The 18402-nt window shown below is 37.8% G+C and overlaps 1 protein-coding gene across 3 annotated transcripts in view; it reads right to left on the bottom strand.

The window, feature by feature from the left end:
• GPC6 (glypican 6) overlaps positions 1 to 18402 on the bottom strand; it is a 1314810-nt gene that overhangs the window by 121453 nt on the left and 1174955 nt on the right. For all 3 annotated transcript variants that reach the window (XM_069067329.1, XM_069067330.1, XM_069067331.1), the window contains one exon: positions 17178 to 17308. In XM_069067329.1, coding sequence (XP_068923430.1) covers positions 17178 to 17308 — 131 coding nt within the window. The remainder of the gene's footprint in view (positions 1 to 17177; positions 17309 to 18402) is intronic.

Below are 18402 nucleotides of genomic sequence, written 5' to 3'. Positions count from 1 at the left end.
ATCTCAACTACAGATAAATCTCTTTTTAGTCCTGAATGGTTCTTTTTTATCTTATCACTTTCTACCCAGCAGATTCTTATTCTGGTGGGAAAGAGGATGCTATCACCACCACATCATTTAGGAAACAAAACATTGAACTCTGAGCTTTTATCTTAAACTGAGGAGACTTTTAAATTTTGTCTAGTCAGCGTTAAAGCACTCTGGGAGTCACCTGCCTTCTTTTATTTATTGGGTGTTTAAGTGGTCTCTAAAGGTTACTGAATTAACTATTTTTCAGATGACCATTTGGCTCAATATTTTTCATATACGTCCCTCCTTTGGATTCTATGATGATGTTTCCTCACAGTTCTCTACCTACTGAGTCTGTGACCCATCAATCAATCAATCAATAGGTATTTAAGCACCTACTATGTGACAGGCACTGTACTAGAATTTTAAAAAAAAATCAGTTCCTGCTATTAAAGAGCTTTCATTTTATAGGGGAGAAAGTATATATTCATATAAGTATAGATATAATACACATGAAATAAATACAAGGTAATTTGGCAAGGGGAAGGTACTAGCATCTTAAAGTCCTGAAAAAGCCTGAAAACATATGTAAACATTCCACACCTCTGGACCTTGAATCTCTGTACAGGAGTGGGGGCTGGGGAGCTATCATCTCATAAATCTTCTTTGGGACCATGATTGTTCTTTGTAATGCTGCAACATTCACTTTCCATTGTTTTGTAGTTGCTGTCCTTTCCACTTGCATTGTAGTCTTTGTGTATATTATTTTCTTGGCTCCACTTAATTCACTCTGCATCAGTTCATAAAGGTCTTTCCATGTCTTTATGGATTCATAATATTTGTTGTTTGTCACAAGCCAGTAATATAGCATTTCATTCAGGTGCCACAATTTGTTCAGCCATTTCCCAACCAAAAGGCATCTACTCTATTTCCATTTCTTTGCTACCACAAAAAGTGTTGCTCTAAATATTTTGGTGGACATTAGAGATCTTCTTCTTCTCATTGACTTCCTAGGGGTATATGCCTAGTAATGGATTTTCTGGGTCAAAGGGTATGGACATTTTAGTCTCTTTATTTGTAGAATTCCAAATTACTTTCCAAAATGGTTGATTCAAACTGATTCCAACAAGAAACTTCTAATCTATCTTTGTGGCTTTGCCTCTCCGTCTTCACCTTCATGCCCTCCATTTCTCAGCTGAACTGGATTGTGTATCCCTCTCTGTTTGTCCTTTTGTCTTTTGTTTATATGCCTATGTGTGTCTATGTGCTCATGCTGTATTCCCATAACTGAAATAAATTGGTACCCCTAACTATATTTGTTGAAATTTCTCCTGGTCTTAAAGTTTCAACTCACCTTCAGATACCTTCTCCATTAATTTGTCTGGTTGAAATGAGAATAGGGATTGTTTCATTCTCTGTATTTGTGTTCTCACTGTCTTAGTTAATGCTTTGTATGGGGCATGCAATTAATAAGAGCTTACTGATTGATCTCTCCAGTTGAAAGTAATCTCTCCTAATTTCTCATAGTGTTTTGCCTGAACTTTTCCTTCCACTCAGCAGTCTGCCTTGTAGGACAACTTGTATATGTGTCTTATTTTTTCAAATTTGGTTTCAAATTCTTTCTGGGCAGACTCTGTGTCTTGTATCTGTTTCTCTAGCACCTAGCATATGGCCTTGGGTAGAATAGACATATACTTAATTCATTGTTCCAAAGTAAAATCAATTATGAGATCGCTATATGTATTATTATTAATTTAGTCATTGTGACTGATGATGGAGAGCCACTAATATTTGTGAGAGGTTCTATTGTAGAGGAAAAAGAGTAATTAATGAGGGACCCAAAGGGCTGAATTCTGTTTTCTTCCTCTTACTAGCTGTGTGACCTTAAGCAAGTCACTGTACCTTTCTAGCCCTCATTTTAATCATCTGTAAAATAGGGATGCCATCTGCTTTGTTTACTCTACAGGGCTGATGTCAGGATAATTACATCAACAATAACAACTGAGGTTTATATAGTGCTCACAAAAACCTAGCTAGATACTAGGTCATCAAATGTGATTATATATGAGAATGAACTAGAGAAAAACTATAAGCTATATATAAAGTATTGCTAATATGTTGTTTGAATTGACTAATGATTAAACGATCTGCAAAATGAACTGGAGAAGGAAATGGCAAACTACTCCATTATTATTGTGGCAAGGGCTAACAGGTTTTTAGTTAGAAAAGCAGAACTGGTTAGGAGTATAGCTAAAACCTTAGGACTTTAAAAATCCCTCTAACATTTCCCAAATCCGCTTATCTCACCCAACTCAAGCCAAGCCAAGCAAGCAATTTTGTTAGAATAATAATCAAAGCAAGAATTATGTTTCCTTTGTGATCAAATTCTCTTGGCTCTAAGAGTTGCTCAGTAAAAGTGATAAACATGTCAAAGCCAGGCACACATAGTGGTTTGTCATTGCTGTTGTTCGATCATGTCTGACTCTTTGTGACTCCATTAGGGGTTTTCTTGGCAAAGATACTGGAGTGATTTGCTATTTCCTTATCCAGCTCATTTTACAAATAAGGAAACTGAGGCAAGCAGGGTTAAGTGACTTGCCCAGAGTCACACTGCTAGTAAATATTTGAGGCTGGATTTGAACTCAGGTCTTTCTGACTCCAGGCCTGGTACTCTATCCACTATTCCACTTAGTAACCCTTAAGTGACTAGGCATTGTAATCAAAGAATTGATTTGATCATAGATTTCCTGTGAGTTCCTATGTGACTTGGGGTAGGTCACTCATATTCTCTGAACTTCAGTTTTCATATCTGAAAAGGAGAGGGTTGAACTGGATGACCTCTGAAGGTCAAGAAATGATCCCAAATAGAAATCTCCAAATGTATGACAGCTGAGGTAGAAACACCAAGCTATTTGTTACCAAAGTGACAATTTGGGGTAGGCAAAGATAAAAGCCTACTGGTATCTCTGTTCTCACTAAAAGAGCTAAGTAACAATGGTAAGTACTAGCGACTGCTTATTAACTTAATTTTTCAAGGACTATAGTACTTTAGTATGTAATACATAGTATACGTAGAGTATAATAGTATAATACTGTTGTAGTATATTGTAAGAGTTAGCTAAGTAGCACAGTGGATGGAGCACTGATCTCAAGAAGACCTGAGTTCAAAACCAGCTTCAGACATTTTATAGCTGTGTGACCCTGGGCAAGTCACTTAAGTTCTGTTTGCCTCAGTTTTTTCATTTGTAAAATGGGATAACAATAGTGCTTGCTTCCCATTTTTGTCGTATGGATAAAAGGAAATAATATGTCTAAAGTGTCTTGCAAACTTTAAGGCACCATTTAAATGCAAGCTATTACTGTCATATTTTACCACAGAGGTGATGACTATTCAAAGAAAGCAGCATGGAATAGGCAGTGAATTTAGCATCAGAATATTGGGATTCATTCAGATCATTGTTTTACAACTTGCCACTGGTGTGACCATGTGCCAGTCATTTCTGACCTCAGTTTTCCTTATCTATAAAATTAAGGGTGTAGAGTAGATGACCTCTAAGGGTCCTTCTGGCTTGAAAAGTCTTAACAATTCTAAGTAGGAAAATGCCTACATTTAGTTTGCAAAGCAACCAATATATTTTTTTCAGTGGTTTTAGCACCTCAGTTCAGTAAAGCCAATAAAATTGAAAAGTTCTGTCACTGGCTATTTAAGATTCAGATGACAAGCTGAGAGAGGGGGTGGTGGTGGCTGGGGTGCAGGTCTATTAGCCAGAGATGCTAAGGCTGGTGGATCACTAGAGTTTTGCAACTGAGTTGAAGTGAGGGAAGCCTTAGATCAGGTGTCCACACTAAATCTGACACCAATATGGTGAGTCCCCAGGACTGAACAGGGTGGTCATAAGGCTACCTAAGGAGGGGTAACCTACCCAGGATAGAAACTGAGCAGGTCAACACACCCATGCTGATCAATATTGTGATTAAGCCTGTGAGTGGCCAATGTACTTTCAGTTTTGGCAAGATAGAGGTATCCAGTCTCAAAAAAACATTGGAGACATTTTCAAGATTCGTTTTTAAAATGGCTCAGGTTCATACTAGTAATCACCTAATAGTATTCTTTTTTTTTTTTTTAAGCAATCGGGGTTAAGTAACTTGCTCAAGGTTACACGGCCAGTCATTTCTGGATGTGGTGCTGAGTATCTGAGCCCGGATTTGATCCAGGTCATCCCAACACTGGAGCCAGTACTCTTACTTGCTGAGCCACCTGGCCGCCCCTACACCTAATAGTATTCTAAGAAAAATTTTCTAAGTACTGGAGCATTTTAAAAGTATCTCATCTTAGTTTGTTTCTGACTCTTTCTGTTAACTCCACCATATTCATACAAGGCATTTCATTCTTTCATTTCTGATTATTTGGACTGGCAATTTTCCACAAGTTTTGGTCTTGGGAAAATGACTTCAGAATTTTATCCTTCTGTCCCAGAAATTGGCCTCCCTGCCCCACTCCCTCCTTTCCCATAATGAAATGGATGTGGAGATGTTTGATTCATACTTTTTGATCCTTAAGGTTTGATTACAATGGCTTCTTGGCCAAGATTCCTGGCAAAGCCATTTGAAGGCCCTTGTGAGTTCAAAATTCTCCTGAGAGGATTCTGACCTAAACTAAATATAGTCAAATCATCAGATCTTGTTTTGGCTTCTTTTCATTGACTTTAATTCTAGAAAGTCAGTTTCTACGTCAGTTTTGAGGTTTCTAAAATTTATGCCTAATGCCTACACAAAGCTGGTTCCAGGGTATCTATAAGATCCTTAGCAAATTTCCTGAGTTCTTCACTTCAATAAAAATAGATTCTTTCCATTTCCTGGAGAAAATAATTCTTCCTTGAAGGTTTTCGCATTCCTTAGTCATTAGAGAGCCTTGATATTTCCTCCCAAGTGGTGGGTAGAGAACACTTACATTTAACTATACCAAGCTTACTTTGGGGATTTCAGAGAGAAAAGACACTTTGACTCTGAAGCTAATTAAAACATATTTTCCCATGATCTTTGATTAGTAGATTTTTTCGACAATGAAATAGACTTACAGAACTCTAAATAACACAGCAGATCAAAGAATCTAGAGGTGGAAAATTCAGAAAGGTCAAGTAATTTGCCCATGTCAGTCAGTTGATAAATATTTATTAAGCACCTACTAAATTCCAGGTATGGTGCTAAATGCTGGGGATACAAGGTCTCTGTCTTTGAGGCCTCACAATCTAATAAAGGAAGACAGCACAATTTAAAAAAGGGATAGGGCAGAGGGACCTGGTGGAGAGGCGCCCAGGTGGGAAATTCTGATATATATATGAAGCCTCCTCTTTAAACAGAGAATCTGTGAGGAGCTCTTTGATGTCCACCAGGTAGTAAGTAGCATTGGTAGGATTTGAACCCATGCCCTTTGACTCCAAACTTCATAGAAAAAATTTAATTAAAAAATTGAAAATGATTTTTAGTGTTCTATAGGCTTGACTCACTGACTGCCTTCTCTATTACATGATGCCTTTTCTGACTCTCAGCTACTACTATCTCCTTTGCAAATTTTGTACCTATTTTGTATGCATCTACATATGTGCATATTGTCTCCCAGAGAGAACGTAAGCTCCTTGAGAAACCTTGCCTCATATTTCACTGAAAAATTGAGGCCATTTGCTAAGAGCTCCCTTTTCTCCCTTCCTCTTATCTCACATTACTGAGATCCTTTCTGCAACTATAGCCTCCTTCAAGCCTGTGTCACATGAAGTGGTGGCTTTACTCCTTGCCCAGGCAAATGCCTTGACAGGCACAAGTGATCCCATTACATTCTGCTTAAGAAGTACTTGCTATTTGACTCTTGATTTTATCTTTCTCATACTTAGCTCAATGCTTGGAGCTTATTAGGATTTAAATAAATATTTGTTGATTGATTTGATTCAGGAGTTTGGAGAGATGACTCTGGAGAAGGTATGATCTTTGAAGAATCACTAGTTCAGAGCAGAATATGGGTCACTATGATTATTTTAAGTACTTCATTTCATACTTATGGATAGATTCAATTGAATTTAAAATTCTTTACAATTCTTATTATTTACCCTAAAACTAAACTCATTTGAGTGATGAGCTCCAAAGGAAGGCTTCAGGAAAAGTCCTTTAAAGTTGGAGATTTTCAATTTGGTTTATTTCAAAAGAATTTTTATTAAGCACCTATAATATTTACTAGATGTTGGAGATGAAATGAGAAAGAAGAATTAGTCTTTGACCTTGGAAAGCTTACATTTTACTGGGGGGGGGACATAAAGTATAAGACAAGTAAAGACAGTTTGAGGATAATAACTAGAAAAAAATGAAAGGATTCAAGTAGCATCTTAGCTGACCCTTGAAGGAAGCTAAAAATTCAAAGGAGCAAAGGTGAGGAAAGAAGTCATTTTGGTCATGGTGGATCCGGGACAGCCTGTATATGTAACAAGAAATGGAATGCCATGTCCACGGCACTAGTCGGTAGACTATTTTGGCTAAATCAGAGAAAAAAGTCCAGAAAGCTAGGCCATGAATAGATTGTGTAGGGTTTTAAATTCTAAGCTGAGAAATTTGTATTTTTACCTAGGAGAAACAGGGACCAACTGAAGAATTATATGCTAATTAAGGAAGGTTATTTTGGCACCTATGTGGAGGATGGATGGAAAGAAAAGAGAGAAGAATCAGGGAGATCACTTAGAAATCTATTGCAATATTAAGAGAGAGAGGGAATGAAGCCTGGACTTAGACTTTGTCATCAAAAGAAAAAAAATTGGATGCATTTCTAAAAATATATGTTTCTTGACCATTCTTTTTGATCTTTTACAACAAAGCCATTATGTTAGGCTGGAATATGGGAATGGAAAACTTGGAGTCTAAATATTGTGTGATCTTATGCAAGAAGGGAGTAGAAAGAGTCCTTTTTTACAGATGCTAACAAAAAGGGAAATGAAATACAGAAAATTCTTGCAAATGTTTGGCCATCTTCCAGTTGTCTGATCAAATGGTGTAAATGACTAGCTGACAGCAAGAACATGAATTTTTGGATTTGAGTGAACCAAAGAAAAAGATTTCACAGTAGAAATGCTTAACTTTCTTTTTTTTTCTTTTAAATTTGCAGGAAAAAAATAGGATGAAAATGAATTAAAGTGTTATGTTGATTTATTCATTTTATAGCAACAAAGTAAGATGGGTTGCTCCATCAATACTGGGACCTCCCAGATGCCCCTTTCAATGGAAAAATAATGCATTCAATGTATTGCTTTCAGGGATAACATCAACATTTTGCAGTTAACACATGGAGTTAACTATTCTTTTTTGAACATAGCTTTCTGAAAGTTATATTCAAAATACCTTTAAACATTGTTTTGTCATCTCATGTGCCATATAGAGTGTCCTCTTTGTTTTTCCCACTCAATCTATACCAGGTCATAGGAGAGGATTTAAGTAAGGGAGGCATGTGAGAAATAATTCCAATGTGCCTTCCAATAGTAGACACCAATCACAGACACAAGCAATGTTACATTGGGTAAGATGCAGGCCAGCATTAACCTAATGGTCCGGATTGCTCCTATCATGTCAAACAGTTTCTCTCTAGGCTCAAGGGTGGGCACAGCTCTTTGAGAGACACTGAAATTCTGTGCTAAGGCCTTTGTCAATCCAGTATCTAGCTAATGGAGTTACCCAATTAGATGGATCCATATTCAGGAAGCTCGGTCTACTTACAGGTTGTATTTGTCCTTTGTTTTCTAAGAGGACCCTGGCATCAGGGAAATGATGACATGACTTGCAATTGACTTTGATTTGAGTGACGGAGGGCTGTGCAAGGTCACCAGCCTCACTTTCTCCTCCAGAGCCATCTGGATCCAGTGACCAGATATTCATCAGGATGACTGGAGATGGCCCAGGATGCAATGGGAGACCCTGGCCATTTTAGGCTAAGGCCTTTTTTAGGTACTCACTTAAAGTGAGGTAACACCATTCAGTGAATAGGACTCTTTAAGGAGTGAGTCAAGAGATGGCCCCTTTAATTAGAAAAAAAAATCAAGCTGGGAAAGGAAGACCCTCAGGATTGTTATTCCAAAGAGAAACAGTTACCACTGACATTCACTCTAAGCCAGGAAGGGCCAAAATACAATTTGATGACCAGAAGCTGCCCACTTAACTTGGGATTCATTGGCTAGATTCATCCATCCATCCATCCATCCATCCATCCCTCCCTCCCTCCCTCCTTCTTTCCTTCCTTCCTTCCTTCCTTCCTTCCTCCCTCCCTCCCTCCCTCCCTCCCTCCCTCCCTTCCTTCCTTCCTTCCTTCCTTCCCAAAACCTTAAACCCAGTTCATTCTGAAGCTCATAGGTTGGACCACAATATGTCTCTGCCCAAGCTCTACTTAATGGCTGAATTTTGGGCCTTCCTGCTTAGAGTGAATGTCAGTGATCACTGTTTCTCTTTGGAATAGCAACCCTGAGAGTCTTCCCCTCCTAGCTTGATTTTTTTTCAAAAATTAAGGACAAACACAACTATCTAGCTAGTCAAAGAATTTGTTGGAGATGAGGTGGAACAAACAATTCTTATTAGCAATCATACACATCAGTTTTCAGTTAAATTTCAGCTTGATTCCAGGACTTTTTAAATTCTTGAGCATTGGAATTCTCTTCAACATCCTATTTTCCTATTTTGATGCCATCTCCATAAATCAAAGGGGAAACTTTCTCTGCTGAAGAGAAAGTATCTCTTGTTGAAAGAATCCAAAGGCATATCTGGGGGTGGAGTCAAGATGGCAGAGTAGAAACAGGACCTCCCCGTGGCTCTGGTTCTCACCACCTCCAATCCCATGTAAAAGGGGACTCTGAGCAAACTTTGGAGCTACAGAACACACAAAATGACACAGAGAAGCTAACTTCCTGCTGAGGACAGCCCAGCAGGCCAGGAGGAATTGGCCAGTACAGTGCTCTGGGAGCCAAGCCCAGCCCCATCCCAAGGCTTTAGCCCCAGGGTGGGCCTGACCAGCCTTTGGCTGCAGGGACTCCAGATCAGTAGCAGCTGTGGCCGTTTCCAGAATTATCAACACATAGATGCGAAGGACAAAGTGAGAGGTCAGTGCAGTATGGACTTTAGAACCCAGTAGTTGGGAGTTCATAGGCTTTTGCCCCTGGGGTGAGAAGCTGCTGAGGAGCCAGCTGTGCAGCCACCCCAAGTGGCAGCTTCAGCTCCTGGCCTGCAGAGTGTAGGGGGACCAAGCAACCAGTCTGAGGGGTAATCACTCTTGCTTTAACCTGCTTGGATCTGGATTGGGGTCTAGGGTGGAGGTCCTGCGGTGTGTGTCCAGCTTGCCAGAGCATGTGGAGGCTTCAGAGAGGGCACCCAACTAAAACCTGCAGCAGCTGAGAAAACCCCAGCATTTGGGATGAAAGCTCCCCTATCTGGTGGCAGAGTCCTACTGTGGCAAAAAGCCCAAAAGTCAAGTAATTGAGTGGCAACATGACCAGGCAAAGGAAGCAAAGCAAACAGAAGAATCCAACATTAGACTCCTATTTTGGGGACAAAAAGGATTAAAGCATGGAACAGGAGGAAGACTGAAGTCAGAACTCCAGCACCAAAAGCTTCAAAGGAAAATACAAGCTGGTTACAGGCCATAGAGGACCTTAAGAAGAAGATAAGAGAAGTGGAGGAAAAATTGGGAAGAGAAATGAGAATGAAGCAAGAAAATTATGAAATGAGAGTCAACAGCTTGACTGAGGAAAATAACACCTTAAAAAACAGAGTAACTCAAATGGTAAAAGAGGTTCAAAAAAGCAATGAGGAGAAAAATACCTTAAAAAGCCAAATTTGCCAGATGGAAAAAGAATCTCAAAAGCTCAATGAGGAGGATCACTCCTTCAGAATTAGATTGGAGCAAATGGAAGCTAATGACTTTATGAGAAATCAAGATGCTGTTAAACAGATCCAAACAAATGAAAGAATAGAAGTCAATGTGAAATATCTCATGGGAAAAACCACTGATCTGGAAAATAGATCCAGGAGAGATAATTTAAAAATTATTGGACTACCTGAAAGCCATGATCAAAGAAAGAACCTAGAAATCATCCTCCAAGAAATTCTCAAGGAAAACTGCCCTGATGTTTTAGAACCAGAGGGCAAAATAGAGGTTGAAAGAATCCACCGATCACCTCCTGATAAAGATCCCAAAAAGAAAACTCCTAGGAATATTATATCCAGGTTCCAGAATTCCCAGATTAAGGAGAGAATATTACAAGTAGCCAGGAAGAAACACTTTTAATATTGTGGAAATACAATCAGGATAACTCATGAGCTGGCAGCTTCTACACCAAGGGATTGAAGGGCTTGGAATATGATATTCTGGAGGGCAAAGGAGCTGGGATTAAAACCAAGAATCACCTACCCAGCAAAACTGAGTATCACGTTGCAGGGAAAAATGTGGTCATTCAGTCGAATAGAGGACTTTCAATCATTCTTGATGAAAAAACTAGAGTTGAATAGAAAATTTGACATTCATATGAGAAGGTAAACAGGGAAAAGAAATCATAAGGAACTTATCAAAGTTGAACTATTAACATTCCTAATGGAAAAACGATAATTGTAACTGATGAAACTTTTCTCAGTATGAAAATAGTTGAAGGGAATAGAAATATATATATATATATATATATATATATATATGTCGATATTGGAGGGTATATGGGTGTATGAATACATATGTAAATATATGTATATATGTTTACAGGTATACATAGATAGAGGGCACAGGACCAATTTAATAGGAAGGGACGATACTTAAAAGGTGAAATTAAGAGGTGAGAGGGGAATATAATGAGAAGAGATGGGAAGAGACAGAGTGGGGTAAACTATCTCATAAAGAAGAGGCAATGGAAAATAGTTACAATGGAGGGGAAGAATAGGAAGGCAAAAGGGAATGGGTCAACCTTATTCTCATTGAATTTGGCTCAGGGAGGGAATGACATACACACTAAATAGGGTATCTCACCCTACAGGAGAGTAGGGGGGAAGGGGATGAGAGGGGGGATTATAGAAGGGAGGACAGACTGGCGGGGAGGGAAGTTGGAAGCACACACTTTTTTTTTTTTTTGCTTTTTGGAGGGCAATTGGGGTTAAGTAACTTGCCCAAGGTTACACAGCTAGGTTGTGTGTGTGTGTGTGTGTATGTGTGTATGTGTGTGTGTGTCTGTGTGTTAAGTTTCTGAGGGTGGAACCGAACTCAGGTCCTCCTGACTCTCAGCCTCCTAGCCACCCTGGAAGCACCCGCTTTTGAAAAGGGATGGGATCAAAGTAGAGAATAGAACAAGTGGGAGGTGGGATAGGAGGGGGGGAAATATAGTCAGTCTTTTACAATATATCTACTATGTTAATGTTTTGCATTAGCTACATATGTACAACCTATACTGAACTGCTTATCTTCCCAGTAAGGGTGGGTGACAAGGGAGGAAGGGAATGAATCTGGAATTCAAAGTTTTAAGATCAAATGTTTAAAAAAAATATATGTATATATATGTATATATATATATATAAAATTTTAAACATTTGATTAAGCATTTGAAAAATGAAAAAAAAAGAAAGTACCCAAAGGTTCTTTCTAGATAAACTCTTAGTCTTTTTTAAAAATTATTTTTGGTAACATGGACCCCTTTGGCAATTTGGTGAAGCCTAAGGACTATTTCTCAAAATGACATTTTTTATTTTGTCTTTTTTTTAAGCAATCGGGGTTAAGTAACTTGCTCAAGGTTATACAGCCAGTTATTATTTCTGGGTGTGGTGCCAAGTATCTGAGCTCAGATTTGATTCAGGTCATCCCAATACTGGAGCTGGTGCTCTTACTCGCTGTGCTACCTGGCCGCCCCAAAATGATGTTTTTAAATGCATAAAATAAAACACAGGACAACAAAAGAAATCAATTATACTGAAATAAAGTTATCAAAATATTTTTATATTAATTAACCCCAGGTTAAGCATCCCTGATCTAAATGTTGTACCAGGAAACCTGGATATTTAGACAAGAAAAAATGCTAAATTCTATTCTTGTAATTTTAGGTCCTTGGATTTTTGTTTCTGTAGTATGTCTAAGAAATGAAGCTCAAGAACTGTCGGGATAAAATTAAGCACCTGAAAGCCATCATACTTTTTTGTAATAGGCTCTTCCCTTGTCTGTAATAAGTATTAATTGAATGGGTAGTTTCAGTTGGAATTTAATAAGTCTTTGTCCTTAATTTAGATTATATCTGACAAACCAATCTTTCCCTGGATTAGCCTTGAAATTATTCCTAATATAGTTGAATTATATTTAGTGAGATAAGTTTCATCTTCCTGATAGGAGAGGAAGGAACTCATCAACAGGTCTGAAATATCTAGGCTTTTAAAAATCACAGGCTCAGAATTGAGAGTTCTGATTTATTGCTTTTGAAAAGAATTTCAACTCCTTCGAAAATCCCAACAAACTTTCAAAATATTTAGCTCCCCTGACCTGGGTGGGTAACAAAGATTGGAGAATAAAGACAGCCGTTCTTCAACAGAGAAGATCAATATGAAGACAGAGAGGGCCGTGTGGGTGTGGTTGAAATGACTGCTTCATGGTAACAGATGGAGGATTTATGTTTCTTCTAAATACATTACCCTCTATATGTTCCAGGTAGTGATCTATCCACATTGTATCCTTCTTAAGAGTGGTTAATATCAGCAATGAAGTAGATATCTGTAAGGTTTATAGAGCACTGGGAGATTTTCAATTAAAAATGGTGGCACAGTGGATAGAGCACCAGCCATGGAGTCAGGAGGACATAAATTTAAATCCGGACTCAGACACTTAGTAGTTGTGTGACTTAGGGCAAGTCACTTAAACCCAATTGCTTCCAAAAAATATGGCACAAATAAAGTTAAACAGGAGTTCTTATATAGTTCTAGAGTTGGAATCATCTTCAGATGCCACTTAATTAGTCCCTTCAATTTTACCTGAGACCTTGAGAGAGCAGGTGCTTTGCCCAAACTAAGATTAAGACCCAGGTCTTGGGGCTACTACTCTAATACTTTTCCTATTACATCACTAATAATGATAATATTTTTCATATGTATATAATATCACTAATAGCGATAATTTTTCATGTATATTGTGCTTTTAAGGTTTAAAAGATTTTTTAATATACATTATCTTATCTGATCCTTATAACAATCCTGTAAAGTAGATACTGCAAATATTTTTTTTTGTTCTAAAAATGTTCTAAAAAAATGTTTTGTCTAGACCTGTAATTCATTTCATAGGGAACTCCCAAAGAGAAACCTCCTTCTACCAAGGTGATTTGCCTTCTTTGCAAACCCATAGTCTTAGGGAGTTGCCTGGGGAGCCATGAGGTTAAATGACTTGCTTGAAACCATGTAAGTCAAGCTTCCCAACTTCTCAGACTTCTCCCCATACCCCATGCCATGTTACCTTACAGTTATATTGTCTCTTGTTTTATAGATAAGGAAACAGTCTCAGAGAGGTTAACTTGACCCAAATCACATAGCAAGGGGCAGAGTGGGGATTAGAGCATGGGTCTAATTCCAAATCCACTGCTCTGTCCATGGCACCATCCTCCTCAAGTTAATGAATTGCTCTTCAACTTGGGGGGGAAAGTGTTTAAATTCATGTATAAGTTCTATACATAGGCAAGAAAAAAAACTTGAGCTTCGAATTAATGTTAGGGGGCATTATGATGAATCTCAAATGCCACAAGTCGACCAGAGGATGTAAAAAAATATGGGGTAGGTAATTATTACATTTTCACATTGTACTTTTGATTCATTTAAGCATTTATTAGAATGTATAATCAGGGGTTTGCAGGGGAAGAAAAGGGGCCTGGAATTTGAATTTAGAATTTTGCTACCTGCTAACAGATCTGACAGCAGGTTCAGTGCAGGACAAGGTGAGTATTGGTGGTTAAAATGAAGTCTTTCAATTATCTGGAAGTGACTTCTCTTCTCTGAACTCCCACAGCATTTTGTCTTACCTTTCTTATTGAATTTTAATATTCTACCTGGTCATTCATATATATATATATATATATATATATATATATATATATGTCTCCATATCTTCCATTAGACTACATACTCTATGATAGGAGAAATCTCATAGTCTTCTTTGTGTTTTCCTGTGGTGTCTAGACCAATTCCTTGTTGCATACTGGATGCTCAGTAAATATTTTAGGAATGAATGAATAAGCAAATAAATAAACATACCTGTGGATTTCATTTATTCATGTAATCAGTGCAGAGCTGGAGCTGATTTGGTTGTCCATTTCATTTAATATGATGGCAACTCTGTGTGTGTGTGTGTGTGTGTGTGTGTGTGTGTGTGTGTGTTCAATGCTGGGAAAGGACAGAGATACCCAGGATCTGAGATCTGAAACTGGAGAGTTTGGGAAATATTAAATGAATGCCTTCAGCTAACATGCTATAAAGATGTGAGAGGAGGACTGTAACCTCTTGTAAAGAAATAATGAAACTCTGGAATTATTTGGATACCATTTATGTTTATTCAAGGTAGGTGGGGCATTTTAATTCACTATTTGTCCAGAATGAAGTTTGAGGAGTTATTTTTTTTTTTTGCAACTTTTTCAATAAAATGGTGAAATGTCCACATTCTAAGGAAGTACTAGCATCATAGTTTCCAATGAGAAGTTTAAATCACACCCTGGATCCAAAGCCACCATAATTTTCAAACTCTACAATTCCCAGAATGCCTCTATCGTTTCTAATTATTACAGAGTTTCTGGCTTCACCTAATGTTTGACTAATAGAAGCTAATGATGTTGTGCTTAAATCTGAAAGTCAACTACACCAGACTTACTGAGGATATTTATTGATCCTGAGTAAGAATTCCTTTAAACCAAAAGGAAGAAAGGAAGAGAGACAGACAGACCATATTTAGCCACAAAATAAAATTTTGATTTTAGATAATAAGTAGTATCAAGCACATGACTTATATATAGAGTAAATTTAAATATTTCCAAAATTAAAGAACATTTTCAACCTTTATATAGAACATTTCTGTGATTTAAATCAAACGGATTTTTTCCCCTTAAAAGAGAAAGCTTCTGTCTTATCAAATGAGTTGAAAGTTCACGAGGACCAGTTATTACAGTCAGTAAGAGGGTAAACCCTCATGTTTACTTCTTTAAAAATTATACATTGTGATCACATAGGGAGCAAATGAAGAAAAAATACAAAAATTCTGAATCACTGATTTCTGCATAATATCAAAATATAAAATTCAGGATTATAACCCTTAGAACAAAAAAAAAATCACAACCTGTTGAATTCTGAATTTTAATTAAAAGGTTTCTTTTGTCTGAAATTTTGGTGTTTTGCTTTTGTATCCCCATCACAGTGCCTGGCATAAAGTGTCTAAATTTTTTTTCTTGATTGATTATTTCATTCCTGGATTAACAGCTAGTAAAAAATAAGAGCGACAGATCTCGGTATACTAGGAAACAGGATGACTTAACATTCAGTGAGAATGGACAGGTTTTTCTCTGTGGAGCTAGGTAGGGGCTATTTAAGCTGGAGTTTTACGTGTTTCACTTAATAGACAGCTCTCTATTTTATTTCAGGAATTGCCAAGAAAATAAATTCTCAGATTCCACCTAGAAAAAAAGAGTAGTTCTTATCAGAAGTCTTTTCTTCCCGTTCCTATGGGGAAATGACACCCTCCCTCACCCTCCCTCCTAATCCTATTACCTAGAAAAAGATTGCTGGTGTTTTTAACAGCTCATGTAATGAAAAGAACATTGAACTGGGACTGGGGACATCATAGGATGGTAGATTTAGAATTATGAGGCCTTAAAGATTATCTGGTTCAACTTCTTCCTTGGAGGAAAAAAGATATCCTGAATATTTTAGTTAAAGGCGCAGTTCTGCCACTATGGAAAACTGTGTGAATTTGGAAAAGTCATCTGTAAAATGAAGGGGTTAGATTGTATGAGGTCCCTTCCAGCCCTGAGACTTGATCATCCTGTTATGTCCTTTCACTTTTCCCAGAGGATTCCAGAACTACTTGAGTGTAACCTTTTTTAAGGGATCTAGAGAAAAATTAGGAAGGGATGTATAAACTGTTTCTTCTGTGCCAACCTTCATCTTCCATCAATTCCTCCCTCTTCCCCACCCCCAAATGACTAAAACAGGTTAAACCTTGGGTTTGGCCTTAGGAATATAGAGATGTGACTTTCCAACTGTGTACTGATGTCTAAGATTCTTTGAACAAGGCTAAATCCTTTTCATTCCAAAATTAAGGAAAAAGGCTTTAAAATTGGCATTGCCTGATGGAGATGAAATTTTGATGTGACTGGGTATTAGCATAAATGATTGACAAAGTAACTCATTCCATATTTTGAAACTAGGAATATGGTAGAGTTTTAGAGGGGGAAGGAGAATTGTAACTAACATAGAAAGAGGAAGCTAGGGACACTTCATAGGCCTTACAAAATTCTCTACACTTGGCCCTACTTATCTGCAATTGGGTGGAGACAAATAGGACCTGTGCCCTCCCTGAGTCGTTTTTATTTCTTCTCTAATTTAGTGGCTAACTCCAGGCATTCCTGCTTCATATTATGTATTTAGAGGTTTGGTTTTGTTTAGTTTAGTTTTATATGGCTGACTTTGTATAAAGAAGCCTTGTTCCCATAAGTTCTACTAAATGAGGTACACCTATAGTCACAACCTGAACCTTAGCAGGGATGTTTAATTATTTACACTTAACATGAGGCATCCCTGCCTGGATCTCCCAGCTGAAGGCATAATTAGAAGTTACTGGAGAGAGAAATAGGGTAAGCATGTGGAGACATTTCTGATAAAAAAAAAAAAAACCTCAGCTCTGCCAAAACTCTTACAATTGTGAGTCATTAGTCAACACGCTTTGGCTTTCTGAAACTTTTTAGCAGCCAATAATTTTCTTCATGATTGAGTGGTTGTGAACTAAAAGATTGCTACTCAATCTCAATGCCATTTTGTTGGGAGTTTTTAAAAATTTTCAGTTGGACAGGAAAAACTAACAAAGTAATAACATTTACGATGATTGACCCCCAGATAGCAGGGGTCAATTTACCTTGTTTTTAAGTTATGGTACATAAGTGACTGACCTTTGCTGATACTTGCATGCTGTTTTCTTGCATGTTCATGATGGCTTCAGAAATCTTGACGTCGATAGGATCCATTACTGATTCAATGTTGAATGGTCCCTCTAGCCTCTCTGCCACCAGGAGCATGGCATCTGTCAAAAGATAAGACAACAAGGTCTTAAGGAATAGGAATATACCTCCCACCTGAATGAGGACGTAAAGTTTACAAAGCACCTTTCTCACAGCAGCCTTCTGAGATAGGAAGGCAGGAAAAGAATTCTTCTTATTATTTTACAGGTAGGAAACCCAGAGAGAGCTGCCTGAGGTCAAATAGCTAGTAAGAAACATAATAAGGACTTGAACTCTGGTCCATTATCTCTAAAGACCTATCTCCTTCCACTATAACATCCTGGCATATCTTTTAGCTGCAACTAAACAATGTCAAGACAACTGACTGAGAAAAAAAGTAAACCTTTTCATTCACATTCTCTCCGGGAAGCTAGGTGGAACACTGAATAGATCACTGGGCCTGAAGTCAGGAAGAACTGAGTTAAAATCCAGCCTCAGTCTCTTTTCTTGGACAAGTTACTTAACCTCTGTATGCCTCAGTTTCTTTATTTGTAAAATGAGGATGAGTACCTATTTCCTAGGGTTGTTGTCAGGATAAAATGAGCTAATATTTTTAAAGCATTTTGTAAACCTTAAAGTATTATAAAAATTTAGTTATTATTCATATTTATTGTTTGGTTTTAGGTGATCCAAAACTTCCAACCAACCCCAGAGATGTATAAGTGAATTTAAGTTAAAGCAACATTTAAAAACAATTCAGTTAAATTACTTTGTGTGTGTAGACAGTTTTAAACACCACTTTTCTGGCTGCCTGCTCCCTATATGAACCACATGAAATAGATGAAATAAGAGAAGCAGTATGAAGTTAGGGGACTGCCGATGTAGTAAGGGTTCAAATCCTGTTCCTGACACACATCGAGTCTTCATGGCCAAGTCATTTAACCTCTTAGTAACTCTCCAAGATTATAGAGAGCTGCAGATCCCTATGGATAGAGAATGTTTTCATACCTGGAGTACCCTCCAATGTTGAACTAGATTGCTAGATCATAGACCAAGAGCTGAAAGGGGTCCTGAGGCAGTGTGGTATTTGGATAGAATACTGAACTTGATTCAGGAGGATCTGACTGTGTCAATATCCACAGCTAGGACGAAAGCTTTGCCTCTGTGTCTCTAGCAT

This window comes from Petaurus breviceps, unplaced genomic scaffold, assembly GCF_028583685.1.
Source record: "Petaurus breviceps papuanus isolate PSGF00001 unplaced genomic scaffold, PetGlider_PUasm1.0 90743, whole genome shotgun sequence".
Taxonomy (NCBI): domain Eukaryota; kingdom Metazoa; phylum Chordata; class Mammalia; order Diprotodontia; family Petauridae; genus Petaurus; species Petaurus breviceps.
Note: the sequence above shows the minus strand (reverse complement) of the source record. Positions and strands in the feature narration are given on the sequence as shown.